General features: G+C 42.3%; 2 protein-coding genes across 11 annotated transcripts in view; both read left to right on the forward strand.

The window, feature by feature from the left end:
- MAP7 (microtubule associated protein 7) overlaps positions 1 to 26,225 on the forward strand; it is a 179,177-nt gene that overhangs the window by 7,769 nt on the left and 145,183 nt on the right. For 4 of the 10 annotated variants that reach the window (XM_044924187.2, XM_044924192.2, XM_044924185.2 and 1 more), the window contains exon 1: positions 18,027 to 18,353. The exons of 1 other annotated variant lie outside the window; for it this stretch is intronic. In XM_044924187.2, coding sequence (XP_044780122.2) covers positions 18,221 to 18,353 — 133 coding nt within the window. In that variant the 5' untranslated portion in view covers positions 18,027 to 18,220. Of the gene's footprint in view, positions 1 to 18,024; positions 18,354 to 26,225 lie in introns of those variants that run through there. 5 more of the 10 variants (XM_044924183.2, XM_044924184.2, XM_044924193.2 and 2 more) reach the window with 3 other exon arrangements.
- LOC123327673 (small ubiquitin-related modifier 2) lies at positions 9,797 to 10,354 on the forward strand. Its single transcript, XM_044924194.2, has one exon. It carries the CDS (start codon positions 9,886 to 9,888, stop codon positions 10,171 to 10,173), a length of 288 nt encoding a protein of 95 aa, XP_044780129.2. The 5' UTR covers positions 9,797 to 9,885; the 3' UTR covers positions 10,174 to 10,354.

Raw genomic sequence — 26,225 nt, forward strand, 5'->3', positions numbered from 1 at the left:
TTACTTTCTACTGTGACTTTTTTAATGCTCTAAAAGTCTCCTTTTTAGAACTGGCTTTGTGGTACACAGAAATATCTTTTACTATGGCATAACTTTCCACGTGTACAACCTGTATCCCTGACACCATTGTTATAGTTTAGGAAAAGTTGAAATTCCAAGGTGCAATTCTAGAAGGAACCCCCTTTCTTTTAGTGTTCCTACAACCCAACACAAGGCCTGTTTGGGTGGACAGTAATGTGCATAGTAATCGGCTGTAGTGAAAACACCTGACTCCTTTTCAAGGTTTTAATCCAGGCAGGCCTCTGTTTCCCAGAAGCTCCTGACCTCTTTAGTGCGGCAGACATACCAAACAGGGCCTGGTTGCCTGCTTCCGTCATTCCTGCTGGGTTGGTTTATTTTCACAGTAGATGCTCTAAGGTAGTACACCCCACAGCCCTGCTGGGTTTATTTAAATAGAGCTCAGTCCTTGCCACAAGGTCATGTTGTTGAACCAATTATTGAGGTCGTGTGCTGGAACATCGTTGGTTCAGATCATTGGTTCTCACTCACCTTGGGTAGTCTCAGTTGGCTGTCACCTGGGGACCTTTTAAATACTCGGTACCCATGCTGCACCCTAGGCAATTATCTGAGACTCTCTAGGGGTAGGAGGCAGGTGGCAGTATTTAAAAAAAATTCCCCAGGTGGTTCCAGTGTGCAATCAAGATTGGTAACTACTTTAGATCCATTTCTACTTAATGCTCTTCCAGTTGACCTTGGGTTTAATTTGGAGGTGTTGAGTGTGTCTTATGAAAACCACCTGGAAAATTGTAACAGCTACTGCCCTCAAACTATTGAGCTTACTCTCTTATTTTAGCCCAGTCATTTTCTTTCTAATGAAAGAGAAGTAAATATGGGTATGAGTCCACTTGAATAGCCAAGTATATGTACACACATATTCTGGGACATATTTATGCACTTTATTATCTGAATATGTTCAGGTAGACACAATGTTAGGTAATTAGCTTTCTTTTTGTCTACTTTGCTCAGTTGCTACACTGCCTTCCTCCTCCTCCTCCTCAAAATAAAGTTCAGTTTCGGGTGGATAACTAAAGCGTTCTTTTTGTAGACAGTTGTCCCAGAGATCTTCATGGTGACCCGTGAACTCTAATCACCAGGTGCGTGGCTGGAGACCAGCCCTTGTTTCTTCTGTCTGTAAATAACTGGCACCAGGATGACCTTAGCCTTGATGCTCTCCCCTTCCGTCTCATACCTGACCTGATGCCAGTGCCCTCTGGGCTGATCTTTCCTTCACCTCTTCTTTCTCCTCATTCCATGATATTTTACCAAAGGCTTGGTCTGGAAAGCTCTGCTCTTTTCATTTTGCAATTTTTCTCAATAGTATTATTCACATCTATGGCTTTGAACCTCACCTCACATGACTGTCTCTGATTTTGTTGTGTCAGAACCTCTAGAGACAGTTCTGAGTTGCAGTTGTGTGTGCTTGCAAGGCTCTGTGGTGCCATCCATTGTGATTGGAAGCCCTTTCCGAGAGGGCTTGCCTTTGGCCGAACTGCTGCTGCTAAGTCGCTTCAGTCGTGTCCGACTCTGTGCGACCCCATAGACGGCAGCCCACCAGGCTCCCCTGTCCCTGGGATTCTCCAGGCAAGAACACTGAAGTAGGTTGCCATTTCCTTCTCCAATGTGTGAAAGTGAAGTCGCTCAGCCGTGTCCGACTCTTTGTGACCTCATGGACTGCAGCCCACCAGGCTCCTCCGTCCATGGGACTTTCCAGGCAAGTGCACTGGAGTGGGTGCCTACTCCGTTGGCAGAACTGGTCTCCCCTTTTCTGCTCCTTGCAGCTGGTGTCTGCTAAACTGTAAAATACAAGGCCAAAACAGAAAGGACAGTAGGGGTGATACAATGGCAATGATCCCTGTAGAAGAGGATCTTTTTTGTTGATGTTTTTCTTCAAGATTATACTGAAACTGAGCACATGGAGAGACATACAGTCTTACTCTCAGAATTGACTGCCTAATTATTTAGGGATGATGCTAAACTATTACTTTGTGCTGGGGCTTCCCAGGTGGCTCAGTGGTAAAGAATCTGCCTGCCAATATATGAGAGACAGGTTCGATCCCTGGGTTGAGAAGATCCCCTGGAGAAGGAAATAACTACCCACTCTAGTATTCTTGCCTGGAAAATCTCATGGAGAAAGGAGCCTGGTGGTCTGCAGTCCATGGGGTTGCAAAAGAATTGGACATGATTTAGTGACTAAACAACAACAAATTACTTTATGCTAGGACTCTGGGGTCTGGCTGCCTGGGTTGCAATCTCAGCTCTACTCCCCACCCCGATAAGCTGAGGGATATTTGATAAGTTATTTGATCATTCCTCTGTTTCTTCCTTTTTAAAACAGAGAAATTGGTAACAGCTTCATAGAGTGAGGATTAAATGAATTAATGCACATCAAACATGTAGATCATGTCTTCAAGCAAAGGCATGAAGCGTTATAATTACTGTGGTCATGACTATTAAGGATTAGTACTGCATCACTGTGACAATGTGGACCCTGGCATGCTAAAGCTCTCCCTTAAGCAAATTTTCTAATTGTGAAGTCTCCATAATAAGAGATTCAAATATAGTGCTGATTCAGGCTTGACAGCAGCTGTGATCACAGGGACATTGGCTTGTCCCAGGTATGGGAAGCACCATCAAAGCACATGGGTGCTCTTCACCTGTCACAGTGTTGCACACAACCTCGCAGCAGAAGATCGTGACACACTGGCCTGTGAGATTCATGGATTGTGTTGTAATTGAGTCGGACAGCCATGCCAGCCCATCTTGGCTTATTTTTGTTTCCTTTGTATGGTATTCAAATGTGTTTTTATTAACATATTATAGTTCTAAATGTTCTTAAAGTATGATTGCTCTAGGATTATTCCACTTTACATGAAAGGTGGACTTCCATTCTTTTCAAACCACAAAGATGGACTTGCCTGGCTTGTATATCCTTAAGAAGTCACCATCACTTCATTGAATGTCTTAGCTCAGCTGGTAAAGAATCCACCTCCAATGCAGCAGACCCCAGTTTGATTCCTGGGTTGGGAAGATCCTTTGGAGAAGGGATAGCCTTACCCACTCCAGTATTCTTGGGCTTCTTTGGTAGCTCAGATGGTAAAGAATCCGCCTACAATGTGGGAGACCTGGATTCAATCCCTGGGTTGGGAAGATCATCTAGAGAAGGGAACAACTACCCATTCTAGTATTCCGGCCTGGTGAAGTCCATGGACTGTATACTCCATGGGTTGTAAAGAGTCAGACACGACTAAGGGACTTTCGCTACAAGGAAAATAGAGGAAGCATATACAGCTTGCCTTCTGCTTACTTCCATTAGAAAGTTTGGGTTTCTTCAAAGTACAGACATGAAAGAGAAAATATCAGTAAGCTGTCTTATTTGTCAGTTTCCTATTGAATTTTATGAGACTTTCTTAAATTACAGAGGCTCCATTTACAAGGCCAATTCTGATTGTGTATGTGAGTGTGTGTCTTTGAGAAAGTGAGATATGCACACATGCAGAGACATTTTCCCTAAGAAAACACTATCTCCTTCACCTTGCAATTTAGACTTTTATATCTTGAACTTAGTAAATCTTAAAATGTTACTTCCTTCAGGGGGTCCTGGGTTTAGATGACTTCAGATTGTGTTTATATATACAGTGGATACTGTGCTAATTGAACAAATACGCTTTTTGCCATCCTTTCTTAAAATTTGTATCATTCTTCAGTGAAAAAAATTAATATTGAAAATGACATTATTATATAATATGCTTAACACTAGAACAAACCCATTAATTTATCTTGCAACAGTGGCTTCCTACCATCTACCATCTCTGTGAAGATGCTCTTGTTGGTATATAGCAAGATACATCTGCATGCCTTGTCCAGAGACTTTGTGTTAAGCCCCAGGCTGAGAATCAGAAAGTAAAATACAAGTTGAAGAAATAGCTGTACAATAGAAAGAAAGCCGGAGAAGGCAATGGCACCCCACTCCAGTACTTTTGCCTGGAAAATCCCATGGACGGAGGAGCCTGGTAGGCTGCAGTCCATGGAGTCGCTAGAGTTGGACACGACTGAGCGACTTCATTTTCACTTTTCACTTTCGTGCATTGGAGAAGGAAATGGCAACCCACTCCAGTGTTCTTGCCTGGAGAATCCCAGGGATGGGGAAGCCTGGTGGGCTGCCGTCTGTTGGGTCGCACAGAGTCGGACACGACTGAAGCGACGCAGCAGCAGCAGCAGAAAGAAAGCATGAAAATAGAGAAAAGGGAGATGGAGCTAAGGAGACCTATGAGAGGACAAATGTCGTAGTCTTATAATCCAATGAAGCCTCATGGGAAAGAACACTAGTTTGGCATTTCTAATTGAATTTCTTGGTAGTCCAACTGTATCTGAAGTAGTCGGCTTTGAGAATGTTACCTTGTTTATTTACATTTGCCTGCTACCCTGAGCATGGAGGGGAAAAAAAAGAGTCCCCATCATCCACCAATTTGTACAACACAAGTCTAAACCATACACATGATTAGAACCTCATGTCATTGTGAAGGCGATTAAGGAGTCATTCAAGAAGGTTTTGGAAGAGGAGGAGCATAGAATGTCAGGAAGAAAGAGAAAGGGGCTATTCTAAATCTGGCTGCTGGTTCAGAAATAGGACTCAGTGTATGGCTCTTGGACACCTGTGAAGTTGAGTTCACACTGCTCTGAGGTGTATGATGGGTTTTTCTTGTCTAGAGCACATGGTTTTCTGTTACTGATGTACCTACCTGAAAACAATTCATGGAACAATTTTCAGTATTGCAGTTATTTTTAAAGCAAACAGCTTTGGTTATGTAAACCACCCTCTTTTGGTTTGTAAACAGAAAGCAAGGACAAAGTCTTTTTATACTGAACTGGATGCAGCCTGGCTTTGTGCTTTAGGGAGACATGGGTGCCTCTTGTTTCAGGGGTTCAGGGTGAGTCTCTTCCTCTGTGCCTATGGAGCCCAGGTAATACTATCTCCAGCAAGAAAAAAATTTGAGAGGGAGAAGAGATTTTTATTATGAGGCTGATTCCTTTCTGCACTATTGCATGTATTTGGAACAGCCTTTTTTTTTTTTAAAATACAGCCAAAATTTTAGTACCTTTAACAATGGAAGAGTAGCTATTTTGCCTTATGATAAAAAGGCAAAATGGTGTGTTTGTGGTATTTTAGGAAGTTTGCCAAGTCTCATTTGGCATTGTAATCCTTCCTCAGTAGCCTGTCTGAAGTGTACATGAGTTTTAAAATGAGGGCTTAGAACACTGATGTGTAAGGTAAAAGGTTTTAGAGATGAGGTTTTGGGGTGCCTTGAGTGTCCTTATCAACTCATCCATCCTTCTGAGATGTTGTTTATTTCTATATAAGAGCCCCCTGAAATCTTGATGGCCCTAAGTTAGGCAAGACAAAAAGAAACTGTGTTTATCAAAAAACAAACTGGGTTGCTAGTAATATCTACATGGAAGTACTTCATATCTTTTTTTTTTTTTTTAAGTGATTATTGATGCATTGGGTTTCCCTGGTGGCTCAAATGGTAAAGAATCCGCCTGCAATATAGGAGACCCGGTTTCTATCCCTGGGTCAGGAAATCCCCTGGAGAAGGAAATGGCAACCCACTCCAGTATTCTTGCTTGGAGAATCCCATGGACAGAGGAATTCTTGGCAAGCTACAGTCCACAAGGTCACAAAGAGTTGGACATGACTCAGTGACTAACACACACTTAGATGCACTAGGGACATTTCACAACTCAGTGACTAACACACACTTTGATACATTAGGGACATTTTTTATTTAGCACTTGCAAATTTTGAAAGCTTCTGGGTTGGCTATTTAACCCAAGTATACTTCTCTCTTACCTGTATAATTTATTTACTTTTAAAGATTTGGACCATTTTTAAAGGCTTTATTGAGTTTATTATAATATTGCTTTTTTTTTTTTTTTTAAATGTTTGGGTTTTTTGGTCCTGAGGCATGTGGAATCTTTGCTCCCTGACCAGAGATTGAACCTGTACCCCCTGCATTGGAAGGTGAAGTCTTAACCACTAGATCACCAGGGAAGTCCGTACCTGTATAATTTAGGTTTAGGCTTCTGGTTGGTTGCATACAGTTACAATGGATCTGCTAATCCTTTCACTGGGAGCCTTCAACTGAATAAAAATGACCAAACCTCAAACTTGCCCACCAGCACTTTATACTTTAGCATTTGTTAGTCCCTTCCTTCCACTAGGTTGATTTCAGAACTGTGCCAGAGAATTGTATAATTCGTCTTTGCTCAGAGTTGGCTCTAGTTAACAAATAAATCAGTAACTATGTAAAGTTTAGTACCTTAAATCTTCATGCACACTATCTTCTCATGAAAAATGTGTTTTATTTCACTATCTCTCCTTCCATATATATCTACATACCGTTCAGCTCAGTTCAATCGCTCAGTTGTGTCCAATTTTTTGCGACCCCATGAATCGCAGCACGCCAGGCCTCCCTGTCCATCACCAACTCCTGGAGTTCACTCAAACTCACATCCATCGAGTCGGTGATGCCATCCAGCCATCTCATCCTCTGCCGTCCCCTTCTCCTCCTGCCCCCAATCCCTCCCAGCATCAGAGTCTTTTCCAATGAGTCAACTCTTCGCATGAGGTGGCCAAAGTATTGGAGTTTCAGCTTCAGCATCATTCCTTCCAAAGAACACCCAGGGCTGATCTCCTTCAAAATGGGCTGTTTGGATCTCCTTGCAGTCCAAGGGACTCTCAAGAGTCTTCTCCAACACCACAGTTCAAAAGCATCAATTCTTTGGCACTCAGCTTTCTTCACAGTCCAACTCTTACATCCATACATGACCACTGGAAAAACCGTAGCCTTGACTAGACAGACCTTTGTTGGCAAAGTAATGTCTCTGCTTTTGAATATGCTATCTAGGTTGGTCATAACTTTCCTTCCAAGGAGTAAGCGTCTTTTAATTTCCTGGCTGCAATCACCATCTGCAGTGATTTTGGAGCCCAAAAAAACAAAGTCTGACACTGTTTCCACTGTTTCCCCATCTATTTGCCATGAACTGATGGGCCAGATGCCATGATCTTCGTTTTCTGAATGTTGAGCTTTAAGCCAACTTTTTCACTCTCCTCTTTCACTTTCATCAAGAGGCTTTTTAGTTCCTCTTCACTTTCTGTCATAGTTTCCTCTAATTGAAACAGTAGGAAGGATTTCTTTAAGTTTCATATCTATACTTTATAGACCATTTAATTTTTATACAACCAGGCTGTTTTGTTCTTATAATGATAAAAAAGGATTTATTTGATGCTTTGAAGCCAACCTGTATTGGAGTCTCGGTAAAAAATCATCAGTGAAAATACAGGGGGATTTATTCTGAGGTGTCCAGTTTATGAATACTATTTTCATAGAGCATTGCAATACTGGAAATGATTTGAGTAGATAGTATCCAGCCTATTCAATGAAGGTTATGATCATTGACAGGTAGACCTCTGACATGCTTTATTTCAGCATGGGAATAGGGCCTTCATCTCGGGGTCACTGACTGAGATGGTTAACTTTATGTGTCACCTGACCAGGCTACAGGGCCCAGTTTGGTCAGACATTGGAGTAGGTGTTGCTGTGAAGGTATTTTGCAGATATGATTAACATTTACAGTCAATTGACTTTAAATATCTCCTCCTTTATCAAGAAGCTTACCCTCGATAATCTAGACCGTCTGATCCAATCATTGAAGGCAATCAGAGTGAAAACTGAGGTTTTCCAGAGAAGGAAGAATTTTGCCTCAAGGCTGTAACATACAGGTCATGCTTGAGTTTCAGCCTGCTGGCCTTCCCTACAGTTTTGGACTTGCCAGCCTCCACAACTGCAGCAGCTATTTTTCCTTAAAATAAATCTCTCTATATATATTTTGGAGAAGGAAATGGCAACACACTCCAGTATTCTTGCTTGGGAAATCCCATGGACAGAGAAGCCTGGTGCGCTACAGTCCATAGGGTCGCAAAGAGTCGGACACGACTGAAGTGACTTAGCATATATATTTTACATATTATATTTTTCTCCAAAGACACGGAACTGAACCCTGACTGATACGTCGACCCACAGAAAGAAAGCCAAGGGTTTACCTCTAAAATTATGCAAAACACTTAAATTACTTTTTGAGAGAAAATTTTAATCTTAAGGTTAAAAGAGGATATTAAACCTTCCTAAATTGAAAAAAAAAAATCCCAGTTGATGTCAGTTTTTGTGTTAGGAGAATTGGGAAGAGCAGCAGAGGGTAAGGATTGGCAGGGTAGGTTTCAGAGTCTGAAACACATTGTTCTTGAGCTGTTCTGTTCTTTACTGGCCTAAAGACATAGGACTGTCTTTCACCTTAAAATGTCCATAAAGTAATAAACTGAATTGGCTTATATTTATTGCTTTTTCACTCAGAAACCTTTAGATGTCATCTCTCAAGTCACACAGCCACAGTGAGCCATCCGTAATAAATTGTGTCGTGAAAGGCCAACTTGTGCGTCTTATTCACCTTTACGCCCCCTTCCGCAGAGTGTTTCACCCAGTAGCTTTCAGTAAGTTGTGGGTGGGTGAGAGAAGGGGGAGGTCTGCGAGCTGCAGGTGCTGGAATCATAGCACGGGCCTCTGCTATCCGAACACCCACTGAGGGAGGCTTCCATTGTTTGCACTATTTAGCTTTAAGTCTGAAACCTCTGGGGGGCATCAGTTGAAAGAGTAAAGCAATACAGCTGCAGAGCTGCCTACAGAGTGAAGCCCTGTGAAGTTTAAGTGTGGAAAGTCAGTGACAGCAAGGAAGAGGGTAATTTGAACCTCTCTTGGGCTTTTTCTCTCTGCCTGTTTTCCCTGAGGATGTAGCTTGAGTTTCCATTTTCGTCAGGTCACGGAATGGCGGGATCAGAAGGGACTCTAGAGTCTGAAACTCCAACCTGTGTACCGTGAATTAGCCCAACATATCACCAGGGATCAGTGTTTGTGCACGACTGTCCTTGATGATGGAAGGCCCGGGTCGTTACATTTGGTAACTTCCAGTGTCCTTGATGATGGAAGGCCCAGATCGTTACATTTGGTAACTTCCGATCACCCAACCTCAGTCTGTGTACTTTAACTACACTAAAAGTTCACCTTTAAATCCATTCTTTTTATTCCTCCAGAGTCCTATTTTCTCCAGAGTAAATGTACTTTTCCCCCCATGATCCTCCTATGTTACAGGCTTGAATCTTTATAAATCTTAGCTTCTTTTCTGAATAGGTTCTTATTTCTCATCCCGTTTGAAATATCGAGCTCAGACCATGTGATCTGAGGACCAGGAAATGGAGAAGGCTTGCTCCTCTGACCTAGTGCCACATGATGCGGTCAGGATGGTCACTGCCTCCTCACACTGAAATGTAGGAAGCTTACTGTCCGAGGGTCTTCCTTCCTTGTGTCTGCTGAAGCTGGGGTAGGTCTTCATTTTGTACCTGTGCAGTTGTTCCTTTTTAGTACAAGAAGAGGTGTTCATATGTATCACAACTAAACCCATCTTTTTAGCTACAGTCCATTATTTCAAACCGTTGATCATTTTGATCCTGATTCGAACCATCACTCAGCTTTGTTTTTTCTGCAGATGTAAAACCCTCGTTCTCATCTGCGTCTTTCATAAAAACATTAACCTTTTCTTCCCACTGCCTACATCTCAGCTTTTATTTGGACTGTTGGTATACCCATGCTCGCTCCCATGCATAAGTCTTCCACATGCCGGGGAATGCCTGTATAAAAAAAAGTGAATGGGCTCGTTCCGTGCGGACCTGGTACCTCTTTTGTGAAGCGGCAGCTTGAGGAGACTCCGGCGCTCGCCATGGCGGACGAAAAGCCCAAGGAAGGAGTCAAGACTGAGAACAACGATCATATTAATTTGAAGGTGGCGGGGCAGGATGGTTCTGTGGTGCAGTTTAAGATTAAGAGGCATACACCACTTAGTAAACTAATGAAAGCCTATTGTGAACGACAGGGTTTGTCAATGAGGCAGATCAGATTCCGATTTGACGGGCAGCCAATCAATGAAACAGACACACCTGCACAGTTGGAGATGGAAGATGAAGATACAATTAATGTATTCCAGCAGCAGACAGGAGGTGTCTACTAAAAAGGGAACCTGCTGCTTTACTCCAGAATTCTGTTGCTCCAGACCAAGAAGACATTCTCAATTAGAAAACCGCAATTTGGTTCCACCACATCCTGACTACTACAGTATAGTTTCTCTATTCTTTCATTTTCCCCTTCCCCATTCCTTTATTGTACATAAAGTAACTGGTGTATGTGCACAAGCATATTGCTTTTTTTTTTTTAACTAAATGGCCAATGGTATGTTTTGATCGACATCAAATGGAGATGGGATGGGGAAAAATACTGATTCTGTGAAAATACCCCCTTTTCTCCATTAGTGGCATGCTCATCAGCTCTCTATCTTTATATTCCAGTAAGTTATTTTGCTCTCACTGTTTAACAAAAAAAAGAACAACATAAAAATTCTTGCATACCTTGTTCGATTGGAGAATTTTAATGTTTTTCATTTATCATTGTAAAACCAAGGACAATTTTATAACTTTTTTGTACGTAGCTGTTACATGTAGGGCAATCTGTCTTTAAGTAGGGATAAATTACTCTAAAAGAAATGAATCCTAGATAGTTTTCCCTTCAAGTCAAGCGTCTTGTTGTTTAAATAAACTTCTTGTTTAAAAAAAAAAAAGTGAATGAGTGATTCTTGTATTTCTGTCTTTTGCTTTCTCTCCTCCCAGCCACCGCTTGAGATCCCTCTTCTCCACTTGGACAAAGTTATTATGTGACAAGCTTTTCTTAAGTCTCACTCCTTGTTCCTTCCTACCCATCCAAGCACAGCTGCCAGACTGGCCCATCTGAATCACACATTTAGTCATTACCACTCCTCAGTGATGCCCCTGTCCTTGTTTGGGAGAACAATTATATGACTTGGCACCTGCCTGCCCTCCAGTGTCATCCGCCAGAGCACCTCATCTTGCATCTTTGTTTTACCAAAACTCCTAAAAATGAGGAGCCTGTTTCTTAGTTTTCTTGTCTTTCTAATTGTATGGTTCAAAAATTAAACATGTAATTTGCTCATAGAGCAGTGATGGATTAGGTGATTTTAAGAAACACTGCTCTGGCCATCTGTCTCATTCTTCTATTGAATCCGATGATTGATTTCTTTGCCTCATTTTGAATCTCTAAAATTGGTTATCTAAGCTCATGAGACTGTCGTCATTAAAGGAAAGGACCTTTCATGAGCATTTTAACTTTTGGTCAAGGAATTCAGAAGCCCATGTGATGTATATTAATAAAGTATTACCACTGAGAATAATGAACAGGAAAGCCTAAAGGTTCTCTAGCATATGGTACTGGGTTAAAGTTTAATGTGGTGTTTTATAACATTTGCAACTTAGCTAGTGATATCTAATGTTTAGGAAAGGTTTTAAATAAAACTTAGTATCTGTACCTTACGATCAGATATATGATCACTCAGGGTTTTACATTTGTTTATGACAGAGCAGACAAGGGAAAGTGGACTTTGCTAGCACCATGAAGTGTTTATGCAGCAAAGATTTATAGAAATGTTACAAAAGGCATGGCAGGAACCTGGTACTCCTTGATTGATGGCACATAACTACTAGGGTAGTATTTACTGTTTTTCTTATAAGTGAAAGTTGCTCAGTCATGTTCCACTCTTTGCGACCCCGTGGACTATATCGTCCGTGGAATTCTCTAGGCCAGAATACTGGAGTGGGTAGCCTATCCCTTCTCTAGGGGATCTTCCCGACCTAGGAATCGAACCAGGGTCTCCTGCATTGCAGATGGATTCTTTACCAACTGAGCTATAAGGGAAGCCCTTTTTCTTATAAACCTGTTAACAAAAGGTGGTGAAGTGAAGCTCGCTCAGTTGTGTCCGAATTTTTGCGGCCCCATGGACTGTAGCCTACCATGCTCCTCCATCCGTGGGATTCTCCAGGCAAGAATACTGGAGTGGGTTGCCATTTCCTTCTCCAGGAGATCTTCTTAACCCAGGGATCGAACCCTGGTCTCCTGCATTGCAGGCAGACGCTTTACCATCTGAGCCACCAGGGAAGCTCAACAAAAGGTGGTAAGGAAGATCAAAGCAAACCTACTTTATTTTCCTTTCATAGAGTCAGTCTGCCTTTGTGCAGTATTTCTTTGTCCAGCTCAGCCTAATGCTGCAAGATGGCACAATGTTGTGCCTTTATGGCCACATATGCCATCGGGTAGTAGCATCATTCTAGGAAACTGTAAGGAAGCCTCTTAACTTCAAGGAAGGGGATGGCAGAGAACCATCTGGGACCTTTTGTTCCCTAGGAGTTGTTTTGATTTCACATCCACCTATCTGGCTTTGTCGTTTTCAAACCAGGTAAGATTTTTTTTTAATTATATTACATTACAATATGGATTTCTAAAGCTTCTGCTTGCAGTAAATTGCAGCTTGCTTTGGGGAGATGCATAAAGTATTTAAAAGATTACTGAAATCTAGGAGTTTTGAAGAATTAATAGTCTCTGCAAATATAGAAATGTGGGAAAGCATTTTGGCACTTCTGGGCCCCACTGGAAAGTAACTTCTATGGATATAGAACTGTAATTTACCAGTGACTGGTCATGTGATCCAGCAGTAGTGATTTTTGTTTTCAGCTACAGTCCTTGATTAGTGAAAATCAGCCCCTTTACCATTTCTATAATGTTTTTGTAAAGCTCACTAGGCTTTCAGAAAGGAAAATCCAGGTATGCTTTCTCACTGATGAAGCAGATTTCTCTTTGCAAGAGGAAATTCTTAGATTCACTCAGGAACTATCGCTGTTTTCCAGTTTTGTGGTCACAAAAGCTTGGGTAGCATAAATATGAACAGCAGCCTGAAGGGTATGTGTGGGATGCGTGTGCCTACATGTGTTTAGTCTCTTATATAACATCTCGACAACGAGGCCCAAGTCATGAGCTAACTCTCCTGCAGATCAGCAGGTTTAACTCTGTTTCATGCTCATGGTTTGGTGCCAGCCAGGCAGCCAGGGTAGAAAGACAAACAGACATAAATTCATTGTGTACTGTGGGAGTGGGGTGAGAACAGCAGTTGCTCAAGGGCCTATTGGCCTGTTTGGTTCATGGCAAGGATGAGCGGTACCATTTCCACCTATGATTTTTCAGTACATTTGGTGATTTTTCTGCTAATATTTTTTTCTCTGTACAAAGCCAGGCTAGTTGTAAAATCTACCCTTTTGCACCAGTTAGAGTCGGACACAACTGAAGTGACTTTGCAGTAGCAGCAGCAGTCTCATTTGTACGGAGTCTCTGTTACTACATCACTTACTATTTTAACAGTTTAAACAAAGCACTTGTAAAACCTGATTGATTCTTGGAAGTCTACGTGCCCGCATTCCATGGGAACTGAATGAAGCTCCTGTATCTGCAGGCGACAGGCAAGGACAGTCGTGACATGTTGAATTGAAAATGCTTATTAGTGTTGAGAACAGTAAAGTTCAGAGTAGTATTCCTTTTAATTCTGGGAATATTAATTTAAGGTCCCACGCTCCCCCTTTTCACATTTGGTTTTATTTTGGGTCAGAGTGTAAAAAGGAAAAGATTATAGCCTCAGGCTCTGCCCCTTCAGGGATTGAGCCAGGGCAGTCCTGCTGTTGCATAACTTAAACCTCTGTATCTGTAAAAAGCTGGGTTTGAGTATTTAGGAAACTAATCTCAAATGTATTCATATGTCTTAAATGAGGTAACAAATGTGTACTTCATGGATAGGAAAAAATACTTTATTATAATTATTTGATCTTGAACTGTTTGCTTTCCTGTGACTGGTCACAGCTGTGACTGTGCTGTGGTGGGTTTTGCAGTCAGGATCCACAGGGCAGCAGGATAAAAGCTTCTTGGCTTTAGAGCTGATGGGCCTGAGTTTAATTCTGACTCAGTGATTTAACTAGCTGTGTCATTCGAACCTCTCTGAGCCTCTGTTTCCTGATCTGTCAAGTGACAGCTCCTCTCTCTCAGGGCTGCTGTAACTAACCAAGATAACATGGGCTTTCTTGGTGGCTCAGATAGTAAAGAATCCACCTGCAATACAGAGGACCCAGGCTCGATCCCGGGCTCAGGAAGATCCTCTGGAGAAGGGAATGACAACCCACTCCAGTATTCTTGCCTGAACAATCCCACTGTCAGAGGAGCCTGGTGACTTTCACTTTGTGGACTTCCCTGGTGATCCAGTGGTTAAAACTCTGCTCTCCCAATGCAGGGAGCCCAGGTTCGATCCCTGGTCAGGGAACTAGAGCCCATATGCCGCAACTAAGACCCATGGCAACTAAATAAATATTTTGAGGCTTCCCTGTTGGCTCAGATAGTGAAGAATCTGTCTGCAATGTGGGAGACCCGAGATCAACCCCTGGGTCAGGAAGATCTCCTGGAGAAGGGAACCCACTCCAGTATGCTTGCCTGGAGAATCCCATGGACAGAGGAGCCTGGCAGGCTATAGTCCATGGGGTCCCAAAGAGCAACTAACACTTTGACTTTCAAGATAACATATCTAACGCACCTGGCACAGTGTCAGACAGGAAGTTGAACATGTTGCCAGCTGTTGGGTTCTTATATTCCTATACTTGAGACCACACTGCCTTATGAGTTGAGTGATGGTGGCAATCTCTGACCTCCTTCAGTAGGCTCTCATTTCCCCCCGCCCCCCAAAAAATGATTTTAAATGTAACTTGTATTCTTTTAAAAACAAAGCAAAACAAAACAGCCATTTTAGTGGTTTTCACATTTTGAGACAAATCGAAATTTTCCAGGAGACCCCTCAGGCCAGAGCAGGAACAATTCCGTCTCCGTCACTGAGGGGTATTGCAGTGAAGTTCACAGAAGAGGAAGACTTTTGATTGCCTGGGTTGAGTGCTGAAGCTGGGCTGTCCTGTCGTCTCTCTTCCCCAGTACCTGCATTCTGCTGGGAACCTTGAGTGTAGCCACAGACATCAAGGAGGACTCCTTCCTGAAATCTGTGATCTTGTCTGGACAACTTAAATGCTATATAGTATTTGCTTTGCTGTTGCATTTCTCCCATAAAATGATTGAGACCGTCCCTGAAAGTAATGGAATGGACACCTTCTGCAGAGGTCAAAAACCACTCTTAGTAAAAGTTTTTTGTTGTCCTTCTAGGTGGAGAAGAAGATCCCTTTTTCTTCTTTCAGTAGTACTTTATTAAACTCAGTGGTTAGCTATATTTGAGTGAGGAATATGTTCTGAATGAAATCTGTCATTTGCCCAAGACATTGATGTTCATTTTCTCTTCCAAAAGGTAGTTTCAGCTATACTTTGTGTGTGTGTTGCTTTTGTAAGTACCGGCCTGATTCTCTAGAAGGAACTAAAATAGATTTGAAAATATTTCAAGTATGTTTATGTATGATAATTGGCCTGTGTTTATTAATCATCTGATTAATGAAGGAAGATTGAAGTAGGAAGAAGGGAATCTAAATTTTCATCATAGACTTGCTGCCAAGTAACATTTGACTTGTGCAAGGAACTTCATTTCATGGGCCTGGGCTTCCTTGAATGTAAAATGATGCTGATTCAGATGCTTTCTGAGACCCATTCAGCTCATTTTCGTCCAAATGCCTATGTCATAGGTTGACATGATTTTAAATAAACCCCATATCTGACACTTCTGCATTTCTCTAAGCCACAAATCAAAATGTGTTAATTAAATCTCTCCACCTTTGGAGGGAAAGATTTCTGAAGATTTATCTGTTGTTTTTTTTCCAGCAGGCATTTGCTAACCATTTAGTACATTTCCAGCCCTAGGCTGGGCTGCTGCTGCTGCTAAGTTGCTTTAGTTGTGTCCGACTCTGTGCGATCCCATAGACGGCAGCCCACCAGGCTTCCCCGTCCCTGGGATTCTCCAGGCAAGAACACTGGAGTGGGTTGCCATTTCCTTCTCCAGTGCATGAAAGTGAAAAGTGAAAGGGAAGTCGCTCAGTTGTGTCCGACTTGAGCGACCCCATGGACTGCAGCCTACCAGGCTCCTCCGTCCATGGGATTTTCTAGGCAAAAGTACTAGAGTGGGGTGCCATTGCCTTCTACCAGGCTGGGCACTATAAGTAAATAAATAACAAAAGTATTCCTAGATGCAGTTGACAGTTGAAAACACCTTAAATAATTATGAAGCAAAAGTGAACTAGTTATAAAAATGTATTATAAAATATAATTAAAGCAGCTGATATTAAGCACTTTTTTATGCTGGCACCAGCATCTTTAAACCTTCCCCTAATCCTATGAGACAAATGATGTCATCAACCCAATTTTATAGAGAAAACTGAGGTACCAAGAGGGTAGTGAATTGTCTGAAGTTACTCTACTCTGCCATGTCAAGGATTTAGATAGGATGTCTTCCTTACCTTAGTACCCCTGGGTCCCCTCTTAGATAAGTGAGTTTGTTGTTTAGTTGCTAAACCATGTTTGACTCTTTTTGTGACTCTGTGGACTATAGCCTATCAAACTCCTCTGTCCATGGGTTTTCCCAGGCAAGAATACTAGAGTGGGTTGCCATTTCCTTCTCCAGGGGATCTTCTCGACCCACAGATCAAACCTGTATATCTTGAGTCTCCTGCATTGATAGGCGAATTCTTTATCACTGAGCCATCAGGGAAGTCCGTAGTAAGTTTAGGGATTGAGAAAAAAGTAAGAGAGTAGGCTGGGGGCGGGAGGATGGCTACAGACTTTCTAAGCCAACTTGAATTTGATTAAAAGGCAGAAACAAAAGATTTGGAGTTTGACATTTTTAATATCATTTATTGTATATTTAGGTTTTCTTGCACAGAGCATAAATTTTAGGCAGCCTAGAAATGGAGAGTCTCATAAAATGAGAGAGATGATTTCAGAAGAAAACAATAATCACATGATTGTGTGCTTTGGAGAAATCAGTCCAAAAAAGAGCTAAAATTGGGTCAAGTGTTGGGAATTGCTCAGCCCTGCCGGTAAGGAGTTGCCCAGAGCGGTGGGAATTGGGGGGAGTTTGCTGGATATAATCAAGGCAGCTTTTTGCCCATTGGAGGATCGTAGCGTCTCATTTGTATCCCTTCAGCATGACCTGCAGAAGCAGTATTTGTGGTCTCTGTGAGAACAGGCAGAGTTCTCCCCTGCCTGTCTTCAGTGGAGAGTCTCAGGGACATGGCCCGGCTAGTCCTCATGACAGGTACCACTAAGCCTGCACTTAAACAGACTCTGGGGTCTTAAGAGTGTCAGGGAAACTGGGATGTGTTACTGAGTGTGAAGTGAGCTGGAGGGTACCAGCCAAGCCTTCATTCATCCAGGGGCTCACAAACATTGTTACAATGGAAAACCTGATCCCCCAAAGAAGCAAAAGCAGTCTCACTTTGAGCCCCTTTCCCCAACTAGGGAGTCCACTGCTGCCTGTGCAAGCAGAAGGACATTTCTCCTCCCCTCCTGCTGCTCCTGCGCTGCGAGGGAGAGGGAGCTGCCCAGCGGCTGGGCGGCCTCGCCTCCTCGCGCTGTAACCCTCTGCTGGCGAGCTCCCAGGACCAGCATCCCAGCAGGCTGGCTGCTGCCGCTCCACCGGGAAGATGGAGCCACTCCCAGCCCTCCTCGATTAGGATATGTCAGGGTTGTCAGGGCAACTGTTCACGGCAGCATCTCCTACTTCCCCTTCTGTGCTGAGTGCTGAATATTTTCTGTGTGGTAGCAGGAAGAAGACTGGGAAAAGGTGCCGAGCAGGAAGGAGAAGCTGGGATCTGACTGAGCAGGTTAGGCAGTGGAGAGAAGCATTCGCCCCTGCGTGCCTTTCGCAGGGCTTTTCTGGAAGGAGAGAGTGGGAGGGTGTGGGTGTGGGTATGGGTGTGTGAGTGAGCGAGCTTGAGCCAGCACACGTGCCTGTGAGGAGTAAGTGGGAGGGGGCTCGAAGGGGAGGGGGCGCTGCTAGGTGAGGGGGAACCGCAGGGCCTCAGTTGCCAGGAGGCTGGTAGTATCTGTCAGCTGTTTGCACACTATTTCCCCATAGGGGATCTATTACAAGTGCTCAAATGAACCGGCAGCTTAGAAACTAGCAGCTTCCTGGGAGCTGCAATTATATAAGCATATACTTTGGATATACTGATAATTAAAAAACAAGTCGCAGCGGTATGCCTGGATCAGCTACAGCTCTCCGACAAGAGAGACTGAAGAAGACCCATGCAAGGCCAGTCCCCCTTGGTTTATTCACCATTAATGAGGAAGATGAGCAGCAGAAGAATGGACATTCCAGAAGACCAAAAGGTATGCATCAGCCCTACCCTGTGGTCAGAGCCAGACCAGCCCCCCGTTTCCCACACTCCCTATAACACTCTTATCACCTGGACTCTGGTGCACGCTGTGTGGAGTGCTGGTGACCTGCCAGCACAGTTCGCTGGTTATATTTACACATTCTGTAGGGCTGTGTGTGTCTGAAAGGGAGAACAGATTTTTGCAGATTGGGTAGGTTTCAGATTAGATGCCTACTTGACTCAAGGTGCTTTCTGGGCCTAGACAGCTTTAATCTTCACCTGCTCGCTTAAATAGTCACCAGTGACTGTCCTCATCAAGAGGAGGGAATGTGAATTCTCAAGGTTAAAATGAATAGCTCTCCGCCTTCCGTAGGTGCATTGGGCGATTTTCTCCTTGAGAGAGATGAGTTGGATTGAGTGACCCAAGAGTGCAGCATTTCCATGGGCAGAGGGTCAAGCTGTTACTTCCTTTTCTATTTTGAAGTGCTGAGAGGAGGAAATCAAACACCAAACATGACTGTGGGAGGCAAGGCTGGGGAGCAGGGAGGAGACCCTGAGGTTTTATAACTTCTGATGGCAACTCTGCTGCATCTGAATAGAGGTTGAAATGTGCTGGATATGGAAAGGAGAGGACCGGTTCTTGTGCTGTCCCTTCATCAGGATGAAATGGAGCAACAGCTTGCTGACTTCCTTCATCCCAAGTACTGCATCATCTTTAGTGCTGTCTCATGGCCACCCTCCTGGGCCTGCAGTCACCATTCAGACAGCAACACAGTGCATTTTTGAAGCAGGACTTCAAGGCTTACGTTTTCTAGTATCATTCTTGCAACGCCCCCTTCCTACACACAGATGAGCTATTAAGCTGATCGGTGATCAGTTTTGTTGTTTCCTATGTTCTGATTACATTTTAGCTTGTGTTCAACTTGTTCTGTCACCGATAGATCACATTTTCCTCAGCGTGTCTCAGAGCTGTAGCATAGCAAAGGAGCAAGGAAATATTTGAGTAGTGATAGAATGAGCGTTTACATAGAAGCCACTGTCTGAAGACAGCTGGCTCTTTCTCTCCTGGTTCTGAAATCAATCTCTTTGCTTTTAGGAAATATAATGTAAACTCTCTAAACCAAAAAGTATATTTAAATCTCATCTTTAAAAGGCTATACAAGGAAGTCCTAATAAGTAGAGTCTTATTACTGCAGTTGATCTCGTTTCACCATTAGACTTCGTTTCTGCCTGAGGACCAACCGTCTTCAGGTATCTGATGCTGTGTGACTAGAAGGTGACTAAGGTGATTCTTTTATTTGCCCATGAACTAGATCTTGATGAAAACTCAATCCTTTTTAAATTGTTGGTAGCAAATCATTTGGCCTTCTGGCATTTGGTAGCTTTAAAAAATTGATGTGGATTTGTTGAATTGTGGCCACTGTGTATTTTTGGAGAAGTTGTTGTTGATTTGTGGCACTGTTCCCCTGTGTGTCCTAGAACAGTAATTTAGGATCATCATCCATTTTGTCCTTAGTAATTTTCTTGAATTTCCTTTCTGTCTCCTGTTCTTTTCAGTTGCCTCTAGGATTTTATTTAAAAAGAAAGAGGGCTAGGGGATGGAGGTGCTTCTTAAAATCGATTTGCTTTTGGCAATTTATGCAACTTCTTGGGCAAGAGACTTAAATCGAGGAGTTTCTGATCCCCTACTATTCTGTTTTTTCTGCCTTTCCCCACACCAAGGGCAGAGGAGAGGGTGAAAGATGAGGGGGGGAAAGCCTATGCTGATAAGGATGTCCAGACTTTCTGTATATCCCAGAATGTCTCTAATTTAGGATACATTCAGTAAAATAAGCAGATCAGGCATCTTGGGGGTGTCTGAGATTCTTGATGGGTAAGACTGTTTGATTCTAAATTTGTCATCAGGTCTATAGGAGCAATAGGAATGTTCACTTTTAAGTTGAGCTTTGTCCATCAGGAGGACAATGATGGAAATATTGTCTGCACTGTCCAGTATGATAAACCACTAGCCACATGTGGCAAAGAGCACTTGCAATATGGCTGTTACAGCTGGCAAACTGATTTTTAAAATTTTATTGATTTTTAGTTAAATTTAAAGATGGTCGTGTGTGGCTAGCGGCTACTTTACTAAACAACGCAGTTCTAGTGCGTAGAGCTATGACTTTGTGAATTTGTCCTCTTTGTCCATGCTTGATTGCTTCCTGGTGCCAGATTTGGTTGATTCTGAAATGAATGTGTTATTAAGAAGGGCAGCAGGGAGCAGACAGTCTGTTCTCTGCAGAGTAGCACATTAACCTGGATTTATAGATAACTTCATTTTTCCTTTTCCATTTAAATGTTATTGCCTGCTCTGTATATTATTCTTACCAGTTGCTCATTTCCTATGCCATTTTAATGAACTCCTATTTTCTATATTATTTCCAAAACAGCACAGCAGGATAACATGCAGTTTATCTTTTAGTCTAACCATTAAGATAAGCAATCAAAAACTTTGGGTTTTTTGTTTTTTTTTTTTCCCTGCTTACTGCATGATCTAATCAGCCAAGCATGTTCCAACCTGGTTTTCAATGCTTAGTATCTTTGTTGTATCATTACCAGGAATAGAGAAGCTTGGCATCTAAATTGAATAAGCTGAATGTTTCTGTTTGGGATTACCCTGGGTTAATGGCAGTAGCACCTTTCCAGGTACTCTGTTCATCAGTATGGATGAACACGTCGATTATCATCTCGACTCCCAGTGGTAGCTTCAAAATTACCTGATAGGGTCATGCTATAGTTTGGTTAGCTGGTAGACTAGATCAACTATTAAAGGAGGGATTTCTCTCCTTTAATATCTCTTGTATAATCAGTAGCAATATGAATGTTTTACATGCCTGCTTATTATTGATGTATAGCACTTAGTAATTGGGAATGAACTGGACTTATGCTGTTGCTCTTACACCTCAGAACCCAAGCCTCCATGTAATGCTGCCTGTATAACTTGCGTAGGAGAGATTGTTTAGGTATTGCAGTGACTGAATTGGTTTCAAGGCCAAAGTGCCTTATAAGTTTTGCTGAGTTCAGTGTGATTATTTAGTAATATGACATTTCTCCCTAAACCAGCATTTGTTAATTGCTCACTCTATGCAGATTACTCTGCTGGCCATTGAAAGGGCTGCAAAGATAACTGACATGGTTTCTGCTCTCAGAAGTGTTTAACCATCTAAGAGAAGAAGACAAGTATGTACAAATAATGCAAGGATATTAACTGAAATTAAGGGCTGATAATGTAATGATATTACCTCTGCATACAGCCATGTCTTTCTTTAAACTGTAAGCTGCTCAAGGGCCAAGTCTACTCCATGTCATAAGGACTTTGCAGATGCAGGGAAAGCTATTGAATGGAGATAGATTTAACATTCAGAAATAATTTTCTCTGGTTCTTAAAGGTCTTACTAACACAGGGATTCAAAGATGTTGATGGTATTAGAATCATCCTTCCAAGGTAACTACTTTGAAGGAGTGTAGCATTTGGATGTATCTGATGTGTTCATTGTATTATTCTCTGCTGCACTGCATTTATCTAATAGTATATTGAGGATTCTGCTGTTTGTTGCTTTCCATCATGGTATGCATTGTTCTCTTTGAAAAAATACAGGTATGTGTTCACAAGGTAGAATCAGTTGACTACTTGTTAGTATCTCGGTTAACCCCTTCTGCCTCTTTTGTTGGGTAATCGCAGGTTACAGTGTAAAGAAATAAAAATTTCTCCTTGAAATCAGGACACAGTAGTTGTGAGAAACTGAGCTCCTCCTCTCCCCTTCCCCGCCATTTTGTTAAAAATGTGTTTTGATGGAGCCTGCAAGTGACTCTTCTTCTTTCAGCTTGTCCCTTGTAAAGGTAGAATTTCTGCCAGTTAAGGTTTCCAAATGAAATACAATCTACCGTTTACTGTCTATATTCCTATTGGATAGGTGGTGATCTAACAACTGTAATGTCCTCTTTGTAAGTCATGAGTCTTTTTCTTTTCAAGGGAAGTGATATGTTAAGACATGTGAATGCCATTCTAGAATCATTCTCACACATTTCCTTGTTTCTTTTTCTCTTTTGTTTTGTAAGACTTGGACCGTTGTCTGTTCGCAGTGTTCTTATTTGTGCCATTTGAAGACTAGGCAAGAGGCTTTAGCTATAGAATTTTACAGCTAGTGAGGCAAAAGTATAGTTTAGAAAAACAGTGATACCAAAGATCTCCATTGTGAGGAGAAACATCTTAGACAAATTGATTGGCATATCTTGTATTTGTTAAAGAAACCCTAAATATATTTATTCAAAGCAGTTATATTTTTTAAAAAAGAACAGAGTATACCAGGAACAAGGACCACAACATCTAATGTATAGCTTGCGCTCACTGGATTCTCCATAAGTATCTGTATGTAGCTGTTTTTCAGGCATCCCTATGTTCTAGAAGTAGAAATTAGCATAGATGGATCACTGCATACTAGGGAAACATGATTTAACTGGTACATAACCAAGTTTTTTTGAACAGTGAGCTACTGTATGTAATGGAATTTGTTTCCTATCTAAAACTAATAGGTTTAAAACTTGTGTGCCTGTTTTAAGAGCTGTAATTGATGGAGCTAAAATTTAGCTGACTGCTTCAACCATAAAAACTAAAAACACATATTTGATGAGGCTCTCCCAGCTGATAAATCTTAGACCTTATTTATTGGAAGATCGATGTGAGTATCCATTTCCACTAACATCAGCATGTCTCAAGGAGCATTTAATTTGTTGCTGCCAAAAGTTTTCCAGGTGACTTGCAGGCACCTTGACCATATTTTTAGCAGAAATGAATACCTTTACAGCAACAAAGGTAATTTGAGAGAGTCCGTCTTAATGCTCAGATTTTTGTAGGCATTTAGAAGAAGCCCCGTTTATATTGGACCCTCTGTGGGGTGTTAGATTTAGGTTGCAGATTTGCTAGCTTCAGAAGGCAAGTCATACCACATTATACCTCAGATGCAAAGGCCCAGAGTGTATCACAGATGGACATAGACTTTGTGTTTGAAATAGTTGTCAGAGCACCATGGAAATCGCTTTGCTGACTATAAAATGCAAGTCCTTTTTTTTTTTTTTTAGGCCGTATGCCCAGCATTGATTTGTTAGTGAGAGAACTATAACAGATGCTGTCCAGATTCTGAAGAATTTACCATCCTTGGTCCAGTGTGAGGTATGAAATGAGAATACAGCTTAGGAGTATAGACCAAGGAAAATTATTTTCACAGTTTCCATTGAGTGTGAAAATAGTCAAGTCACTTTTATTTAACCTCATTATTTCCAAGCCTCAGGTTCTCAGCTGTAAAGAGAAATTAATAAAATGATACTCACAGGTGGTGGTGAAAATGAGCAATAATGTAAGTACTTAGCACCCTCTCTGGGAAATAATTGGGGTACATTAAATGAGAGTTACAGAAATGATAATTTGCAGTCCTATGCCCCACATTTTCTGTTAACTTCTACCAGCATGTTCTCTTGGGGGTATGGGTTATGGGCTCACAGAAAGACCACCATGTGTATCCCTTCTGGCACCCTCATCAGAGAAAGATTTTTCTCTAGTCTGATCTCCTACCTTTTAACTTGCTTGTAAAAAGTTTCCAGGAGGGCTGCCTCTTCTCCAAAGACTTTTTAGTTCCTTCGCCACCACAGGCATATGCAACCGGATCATTGTCCCATGCTTATTCACGTGGATCAGATGTACCACGTCTGATCAGGTAGGTTACTCATCAGGTAGATTGCTCATTGCAAAACCCTGTAATTTCGTCATGTTAAGTAAGGGAAGTAAATTGCCATTATGTCAGATCACTTACTATTTCAAATACAACCCAGGGAGTAGGCCTTTTCTTCCTCGGGATGAATGGAAAGCGCCTGGTCTTTAAGGGAACAGTGGCACCGGTCTTCTGCCCTCTTTTTGTTGTTGCTGTTTAGTCACTCAGTCATGTCGACTCTTTTGTGACAGCATGGACTGTAGCCCTCCAGGCTCCTCTGTCCATGGAATTTTCCAGGCAAGAATACTGGAGTGGGTTGCCATTTCCTTCTCCCAGGGGTCTTCCCAATGCAGGGATCAAACCCACATCTCCTGCATTGACAGGCATGTTCTTTACCACTGAGCCACCAGAGAAGCGCTCTGCCATCTTGGAAACCAATCAAAAGGAAATTTTTTTCCTTAAAATTTGTTAATTTTTCCTTCTGATATGGTGTGTATGTGTGTGTTTGTGAGTGAGAATTGCTTGATGGAGATGTCCTAGATTTGTGGGCAGGTTTCTACCAGTGACTTAGGTTATAGACGCTCACATGTGGGGCAGACAACGTTATGCAGGCCATTTTTCTTTTCCTATATGCGTATTTGCAACACCAAGATTGGTTCTAGGTTGCTTTAATACTGCTCTGTGGTAGTCTCGTTTCATTCACTAGTCAGGCAGCTGTAAGTGTGACAAGCATGAGTTGGGTGTTTTAGCTGCCGTTACTAAAGAACACAGGCTGGTGGGTCTTTGTGGCCTTCCTCCTGCTGGTGTCACTTGGGTTTCCCCTCCCCTCTCCACTTCGCGAAACCTGGTCCACTCCTGCTTGTCCTTCAGTTTTAATGTCATTTCCTCAAGAGACCAGGCAAGGTCCCATGTTCTAGGCTCTTGCAGGATCTGGTACTTGTCCCTTCTCTTCAAATTGTAGATCATTTGTCAAATAGCCATTTAACGTCTGTCTCCCCATCTAGACTAAACGTTGAGCAGGCAGCGACTGTGACTGTCTTGTTTACACTGTATCCCTGCACCTACAAGGCCTGGTACATAGTTGAGGGTCCCTAAATACTTGTCACATGACTGATTAAAGAGTGGTACCCTGGCAGCACCAGCCGGAGAAAATGAGGGAGCACAGCTGTCCAGGCCTCGGAACATTCCAGGGACCAGGACTTGGCTTTGAGTCTGGCAAAGGGCCAGAGATACCAGATCAAGAATCACCCTGCCTAGTGATGGGACAGTGTTAAGACATCGTCCCACTAGCCTTCATGCAGAGATGAGCTGTTGTTGGTTTTCTTCTTCCAACAGCTAAGAGTTGTGAGAGAGAGCCGGCAGATACTGCAGTGACTGACTTAGAGCAAATTCCAGTGCTGGACCATTCCAGAAGCACCTTCTACCATCATCTTTCCATGACATGCTGAAAGCTCATTATAAAATAATTCACTTTAATTTGTGGTGGTTGTTCAGTCACTAAGTCGTGTCTGATTCTTTGTGATCCTATGGACTGCAGCATGCCAGACTTCCCTGTCCTTCACTATTAGATTGTGGTATATACTCATTATCACCACGTTTGAGGTGTTAAAAGATTTACCTTACTTTGGAACTATTCAAATTCACTATCATGACTGAAAGTGTAAGTTGCCATCGGAAGGAGTTGTGGCAGGGGAGAGAATGACATAAGAAACAAATCCTCATTTACTTAAACCCTCCCTGAGTTCTTTGACCAATAGTATCTGCCATTTTTTCCTGCTGCTTTGTGGATCAAGAAGCATCTCTGAGACCAGAGCTGCTGCTAACTTAGCAGTCCTGTGTGTTCCTAGTCACGTGCCTGCTGAGCTCCCACCCATTTTGGTGCATCTCATTAAGCCACCTCTGAAATGGCCTTTTATGCCTTTCTTTTTACTGTCTCTACGTCAGCCTCTTTCTTCTTTTTTTTCCTCCTCAAGACCCAGAAAAACAGGTTCTTTGTCAGTAGACAGGTCCTGGTGCAGACCTCTGTGTCAGCAACTTGTATAGATGCAAAGTAGCAACTGAGACTTTTGGATTCACAACTTCAGCACTCTGAGTTTTTACCCTGGACTTGTTTCAGGATCACTTTTTTTTTTTTTTACCAG

Source organism: Bubalus bubalis, chromosome 10 (genome assembly GCF_019923935.1).
Source record: "Bubalus bubalis isolate 160015118507 breed Murrah chromosome 10, NDDB_SH_1, whole genome shotgun sequence".
In the NCBI taxonomy this organism is placed as follows: domain Eukaryota; kingdom Metazoa; phylum Chordata; class Mammalia; order Artiodactyla; family Bovidae; genus Bubalus; species Bubalus bubalis.